The following is a 7,650-nucleotide window of genomic DNA, read 5'->3' as shown; positions in this document are numbered from 1 at the left end:
ATCCTGTGCCTGTCTCCTAATATATTGTGTAATATTTGATCGATTAACTAGAATATGATTTAAATATTCACAATAGTGTTTTATAAAATTTTAAAGGTTGTCGTTGTTGTTGTTAATGTTAAAAGGACATATTCTCTCTGTTGACTGGGGGAGAAGGAGTGGCATTCAGTTCTTTAGTGATATGTTTCAGGAATTGCCCTGGAAATTCTGTCCTTTGATGGTGCCTAAGTGTTGGTTCGCCGTTGAAAGAGGGCGGAGGACTGTGGTGAAGAAGGAACTGAAGTTAGGCATATTTTGTTGGACATTTGCCTGTCAAAATAATTTTAAAAACCCTGCTTATTTTCAAACTGAGAATTGTTCAGTACTTAATTCTCCATGTTTGTTATTGATCTGTGAAAGTATTGGCCCCAGAAGTATTTCAACACAATGTCTGATGGAGGGAGAAGTTGCTTATTTCTCCAGAACTAGCCAATAGCCCACGGAGTTCTGTATTTGTGTGCTGTAGCCCTGTTCTATGACCACATCTCAGAAAGCGTTTAAACTTATATTTAAATTCCAGTCTGTGTCTAATCTGTAGTCAGATGAAACATATTCTTACATGCCTTTTCTAGTCAGTTTCTTCTGTATGACCAGCTTCTATCTTTCCAAATAGGAATCTGAGGACTCAAGAGGCATGCATCTGCTTTTCTGAGCTTTATAGATACAGTTGCTGAATACTTGCAGACACAGAGAGTACAGTTGCTGAAAATCAATCACTACAAAAGACCTATGGAATCACAGGACCAACTCTAATGATAATGACGTCCCAAGATGTATTACAGGCAGCACTCAATTCATATTGATACTCCAGCTGAGACAATTTCTACCACTTCTCAGCTTTTCAGCTGTTTTCCCTTCCCTTCCCTTCCCTTCCCTTCCCTTCCCTTCCCTTCCCTTCCCTTCCCTTCCCTTCCCTTCCCTTCCCTTCCCTTCCCTTCCCTTCCCTTCCCTTCCCTTCCCTTCCCTTCCCTTCCCTTCCCTTCCCTTCCCTTCCCTTCCCTTCCCTTCCCTTCCCTTCCCTTCCCTTCCCTTCCCTTCCCTTCCCTTCCCTTCCCTTCCGCATAAAGTGACAATTCTGAGCAATAGATTTTACTGCCATTTCTTTTATTTAAATCAGATTACAGGAAGAGCTGACATGCAGAGGCTTCAAAGTCAAGCTGGAAATTAAACTTTGATTTGATTCGACACTTGGTCAGAAACACTCATCCATGTAAAGCTAAGTCTGAATGTGCAACATGAGGAAGCTGAAAGCTTGAGTCACAAAAGGACTCCATAACTCTACAAACTACAAAAGCTGTTCAAGCAGAGTGCTCTGTTTGGCTCTGTTATAATCATGCCTGTCCCTAAAATGGATACATGAAATTTCACCTATACAGATTTCAAGATCCGAAAAATCAGTGTGGGAATAACTTCAAGGGAATATTATGGGAGTATCATGAAGCTGTTTTCAAAAGCACACTTCAAAGCTCGATTTTGTTGCACAGTCACAAAGCAGGAAATAGTTTGATCAAAACCCGGTCTGTAAGTCTCCACCTATGGTTTTCCATATCCACTGAAGGTATTGTTTTGTGATTAGAGTGTAGACACCAGGAGCATCGGGAGCACCACACTTTTCCTTCCCGAAAGAGGTGATGCCTTTCAGCACATTATTGCATATTAAAGGTCCACCTGAATCACCCTGGAAAAAAAAAAACAAAAAGGACAGAAATTGTCATTCAGATTTACAAAACCTACAGAACTGATCCCTTACTTAAAACTTACACTTACTCCGGTTCCATGGTAGACATAAATATGTAGACAATGATTCCCCCTTCTCACCCCACTCCTGTTCCCTCCCACCACCCTCTCCTCTGGAAGATAAGTTTATCATTACCAAAAAATAATAACTAAAGAAGTGCGACCTTTTGCTTGTGAGTTATGTGAAATAAACCTAGACCAGTGCGAAGATATGTCCAGTATTTTTGGAAGTGAAAATCCATCTTTATTTTATTTTAAGGATTAGAAGAAGTAGCCCTGGTAAATTTACTCTTTTGTGGTATTATTCCTTCTGGAACTGCAGGTAGGAATATACCATGTGTAAAAACTTCTACGTTATACTGCATTTTTAGTATAGTCATTGTGGATAATGCCAGTAAATATACTCACTCTACATGAGTCCTTTCCTCCTCGCTCAGATCCTGCGCATATCACGTTATTTGTTATATTACGGCTGTTATTGTAATGTTTCTTGTCATTGCAGATTTTTCTATTGATGACAGTGATGTTAACTTCTCTCAGGGTATCAGACAATTCTTCTATATTATACACAGTTCGTCCCCATCCTGCTACTCTGCAAGTTGTTCCTGGTTTGACATCATCACCAGAGGTAGGCAGGGGAATGACTTTCACAGCGCCATTAAGTTTTGCTCTTTTCTCAAGCTGTAGAAGATAAGGCAAACAATTTTTATGGCAGAGAGTCTGACAGAGATCTCTGTGTGTTAATCATTAGATCTTTTCCATTGTGGAAGTGAGGGATTGCTGCAAACCTTTTCTGAGATTTGTGTTTGTGATGGAAGTTATGTAGTCTGTGATTATGTAGGAATGAGGAAAATGGATATCCACTTTCCAATGAAAATCTATTCAAGTGCTGAACTATTTGCTCCCAAAATGCCCTGTTTCTCTTCTGTGGCACCCACAACCATTGGGAGTTATCTATACGTGGGGAATATATATATATGTATATATTTTTTTTTCTAGGACAAAAAAGCAGCAATAACTGATGGCAAAAATGAGAATCAGAGAAGTTATAAATTCGTAATAGAACTATCATTTAGAATATTATGTTTTTTAACACAATTATTTTTACATCTGAAATATGCTGTTCTCTGTGAATATTCAGTACTTCATTGAAAAGCCAGAAAAGCTTGGCCAGGCTACAGAGTTTTTCTACTGCTCATACTAGCACATATTACAGGAGCTGTTGAGTGCCTTGGTCTGCAGTGCATCCCCAGTTCCTCGGTCAGCTGGATTTGCAGACCAGTCTACATCACCCAAGAAACAATGTTCCCAGAAACTCCCACCTCTCTTCCTCACAAGAATGAAAAACCTAGTGCATCACAGAGATGTGTATTTCTTTAGTGGTGTGTAAATAAGTCTATACCTTCAGCAGCATAATGTCATGTTTCTTTTTGTTAACAATGTACTCTGGGTAGCGAATTTCCTTTGCAATCTTAATAACCTGTTTTTCTTTTTCATGCTTTGTCCGTGAATGGGCTCCAAGGGTTACGGTGCCGCCTTCCCTGAGAAGAAAGATAACATGGTTAGTGGGATTCACCTGCTGTAAGTCTGTAATTCCTTGCTCTGGTCTTTTCTGGCCTGCAAAGCAACAGTAATTTAGAAGAATGTAGATCATCCTGTTTTCACAGGTAGTTTAGAAAAATTGTGTCAGTGAGTCACAACTGATGCTATTCTACTTGCAGCCTCCCAGCGGCAGGGTTTGGGTCCTTGACTCAGAAGCTGCTCCTTGGGAGCACAATGTCTGCCACAGATGGGTGGTGAAGCTTGTTGGAGTAGCTGTGCAGAGTGGTCCTCAGTTTCCTCTTCATACAGCAACCAAAACTCTGAGGAAGTGATTTCTGATGTTCCTTCAGCTATGAAGAGCTGTATGAGTGTCACCTGAGCAATATTAAATTAATTATGTAATATATTTTTTTTCTTAAATGAGATCTCATTCAGGATCGTTGTTAACTGTATATTGATTCCACAGCTTTCAGACCTTGTGCTTTCTTTGTAGTAGATTCTAGTTATCTCTCTGGCTGGTGGCAGGACAAATGGTTAGAAGTCTCTGATAGATAGAGTCCAGTAATTCACTGGCCCTGAGCAGGCTGTTGACAGAGCCTGTGTGAGGTCTGGCTCAGCAGCAGCTCCAGTCATCCTAGCAAAGGCAGTGGGTGAGACGTGAGATTTAAACCTCACATCTTGCCTGACAGGGGGAGCGTGCAAGGCCAAATAACCACCCATGTCTTGAGTCAGACAGGAAGAAGCTAACATACCTAGTAAAGCAGTGGTCAGAGAACTGGGGAGGTGCTTGAAGACTGGAGGATGGCCAATATCACTTCGGTCTTCAAAAAGGGCAAGAAGGAGCACCCAGGTAATTATAGGCCAGTCAGCATCACCTCTGTCCCAGGGAAGGTGATGGAACAGCTTGTGCTGGATGCCATCTCCAGACAACTGGGAGTAAAGGAGGTTATCAGGAGTACTCAGCACGGGTTCACCAAGGGGAGGTCGTGCTCGACCAACCTGGTGGCCTTTTATGAAGATGTCACTAGCTGGGTGTACGGGGGGAGAGCGTTAGATGTAGTCTACCTTGATTTCAGTAAGGCTTTTGATACGGTTCCCCATGACATCCTTATAACAAAGCTGAGGAAGTATGGGATAGATGAGTGGACGGTGAAGTGGGTTGATAATTGGCTGACTGGCAGAGTGCAGAGGGTTGTCGTTGGTGGTGCAGTGTCCAGCTGGCGGCCTGTGACTAGCATTGTCCCCCAGCGGTCTGTGCTGGGTCTGGTCTTGTTCAACATCTTCATCAGCAACCTTGATGAGGGGATAGTGACCACCCTCAGCAAGTTTGCTGATGACAGGAAGCTGGGAGGATTGGCTGACACGTCTGAAGGCTGTGCTGCCATTCAGCGAGACCTGGACAGGCTGGAGAGATGGGCAGTAAGAAACCAGATAGGGAGCCTGCTTTGGCAGGGGGGTTGGACTCGATGATCTCTAGAGGTCCCTTCCAACCCCTAAAATTCTGTGATTTTGTGATTCTATGATTCTGAGATCTCTAATTGTCTCCTGTCACCTGCAGCATTTTTTTTTTTTTCCCTTTATAATCATGTACTGTCTGTTTCTGTAATGAACTCTGTGTCTTTTACAGAATAAAATGACAAGAACTTGCTTCAGTTTTCTAAGCAGCTATTTAGACTGGCCAGTCCTCTGGCCAAGTGTCCTGTTCCTGAGGACAGGCATAGGTCTTTCCCCCAAATTCACAATTTCAGCACTGTTATTCTGTGCTTTCCTGTGACTTGTGACTTCTAAAATATCTTGTCTGAAACACTGAACATTTGTACCTTCTTACATTACCTTTGCTCACCAAAACATGGTTGTCAACTTAAGTTTAAGAACTTTTATGCTAAATGCACTGGATTACCAGGGACACAAACGTTTCTTCTTGAAGTGGGAAGCTGTGTACTCTATAGTTTCTGAATCAGAAAAACAACTTACAGATGGCAATGAGCAGCTGTTAACACCCAGTCTGGCTTGATCAAAGCTCCTCCACAAAATTTATTTTTTCCAGTAATTATTTTTCCTCTGAGCATGGCCATAAATGGTCTTGAGTGTGGTGCTACTTCATGTCCTCCAATGATATCCACGCACAAGTCTAGAAATAAAAGTAGGCCACAGTACACACAGCTGGGCTGCCAAGCACCGTGAACTCTTAGGAAAGTACATTTAACACATTTATGAAGTATACAGACACATGGGAACATGCACATTGCTATGCAGGTCTTCAGGGTAGGCTTTTAGAAGTGCTCAGCAGTACTACTTTCAGTGGCATTAAAATAAGGTTAATGTCAAGAATATTGAGGAAATAAAACCCAACAACCTAAGCGTTACTGATCTTACACAAGTTTATTTTCCTGAAGATCTCTACTATGGTTAATTTCTCAGCTTTCATTGTAAGAAACGCAGACTTGCCACTACATAAATGTTGTGCAGTGTCATGTCTTGTGTGAGCCCTTGGCAACATGGCTATGTAAGGTAAGTCACATGAACATCCTTCTCAAGAGAACAGAAAATCAAGAGAATCATGTATGTACATGCCAATAGAGTGAATGATCAAAAATGGCTGTATTAATTTCCCTGACCTCTTCCGAATGGTTTGTCGTCTTTGCAGTTTTAATGACTACTATCCATTCAGAAATGATTTTGTTTGTATGAAAGATCAAAGACATACAGAGATAGAAAAATATATAATAGTTTTACCTCTAATAGTAATTGCAAGTATTTTCTTTAGGCTAATACGTTCTGCTTAAATGGAGCTCTCCATGTCAGCGTTTACACTCAAAAGGATCAAACTGTGCACTTACCTCCAGGAAGTATCAGGAGAATGATGGCAGCAGAGGTGGACAGAGTGAAAAAAACACCCATGGTGTCTGCCTGGCCTCCCCTGTTTGCTCTGTGTTATATATCTAAACAAAGAGGATGTGGGTTTTATTTTTCCTCTTAAGGACATCTGTAACTGTGAAAAAAAGTAAGACCTTCCTGAATATATAACTCACAGCAGAAGTGTGAATGCAAAATCACATCATCTGTTGTGGTGTAGACAATATCTCCCCCTTTATGTTCTCTCTATAGTATTAGCAGAGAGCTAGTGTGAATGCTGAAGTGAAACCACGCAAGCCACTCCCTATTTTGTGGCTCACTTGAAGATCATTAGTTCTGTTCTAGACACCTCAAGACAATCTGTCTAACCTTGAGTACCTGGAGGATAAAGACCTCACAGGTGTCTGGTAACCAAAGGGAGACCAAATCATCCCGTTCCATCTCACATGCCTTAGTGTCTGCAGTTTAATCATAAATGCTAATGGCTGAAGTGTACCTGGTCAATAAATTCAAGGGATGCTACAAAGATATTCTGCAGATCAGTTGCTAGGGATCTGTTTACTTGAGTTGAATTACTGTGCAAGCTCCGCTAACTTGATTAGTTGGATCTACACTGGCTGAAATAGGAATAAATGTGTCTGTCTCACAGGTAGGCATTGTCATGGTTTGCAATTTTGTAATTTTGCTATTAGTATTCCACATCATAACATCATGATAAAGGTTGCCTTTTGATCGCCGTGTTTCGCTGCTTCGGAGCTGCCCCTGGCAGAGCTGAGGCTGTTTATCGCGGGGTGTCCAGGGGATTCGCTCGGCTCTTCCCTCATCCAGGGATTTTCCGAGGTAGGAGCAGCCCGGCAGCTCGAGAGAGAGCGGCTCACGTGGAGGGGGCGTTCCCAGGCTACACGTGGAGGGAGCGTTGCCAAGGCAACGGCTCTCCACCCTCGCCCTCTTCTTCTTTAAAATGCCTTGAGGAAGAAGAAGAACAACCTAGTCTCTTTGAAGTCGCTAGCCCACCTAGTCGCTGCCCACCAGTGATGGTCAGGAGGAGGCAGGGCTCGTGCACCTCTTGACTTCCTGTTTCAGCTGTGGTAAGTATTCTGCTTCGACATGGGTGCTGCCAGAAAGGCTGCTGCCAGAAATACTGAGAGGCCAAGACAAATACTGAGGAGGCCCAGACAAGGGTCCCGATCTCTCAGAAACGGGAGGCAGCAACCAAGAAGACTGCTGAGACCCAGACTGAGGTCCTGCACATGCCTTATAGGAAGGTTGCTGCCAAAATGTCTGAGGAAACTCAGACTGAGCCCCCAACCCAAGATGCTGTTGTGCAGATCTCTGGCTGTACTGAGTGCCAGAGCCTGGCCCTTGCAGTGCTGGGTGAGGGAGGCAGTGATTGTGTTCACTGCGACCAGGTGAACTACTTGCTCAGCCTCGTAGTTGACCTGAACGAGGAAGTGGAGAGGCTGAGGGCTATAAAAG

The 7,650-nt window shown here is 42.8% G+C and overlaps 1 protein-coding gene across 1 annotated transcript; it reads right to left on the bottom strand.

The window, feature by feature from the left end:
- Positions 1-1,483: 1,483 nt before the first annotated feature.
- Positions 1,484-6,219, bottom strand: LOC140264323 (granzyme A-like). Its single transcript, XM_072359996.1, has 5 exons — positions 6,159-6,219; positions 5,293-5,449; positions 3,179-3,317; positions 2,185-2,457; positions 1,484-1,717 (listed from the first exon to the last, which is right to left on the bottom strand). Exons 1-5 carry the CDS (start codon positions 6,217-6,219, stop codon positions 1,547-1,549), a joined length of 801 nt encoding a protein of 266 aa, XP_072216097.1. The 3' UTR covers positions 1,484-1,546.
- Between the last annotated feature and the right edge of the window lie 1,431 nt (positions 6,220-7,650).

The sequence above is a fragment of the Excalfactoria chinensis genome, chromosome Z (genome assembly GCF_039878825.1).
Source record: "Excalfactoria chinensis isolate bCotChi1 chromosome Z, bCotChi1.hap2, whole genome shotgun sequence".
Taxonomy (NCBI): Eukaryota; Metazoa; Chordata; class Aves; order Galliformes; family Phasianidae; genus Excalfactoria; species Excalfactoria chinensis.
The sequence above is the reverse complement of the archived record's forward strand: the minus strand, read 5'-3'. Positions and strand labels throughout refer to the sequence as shown.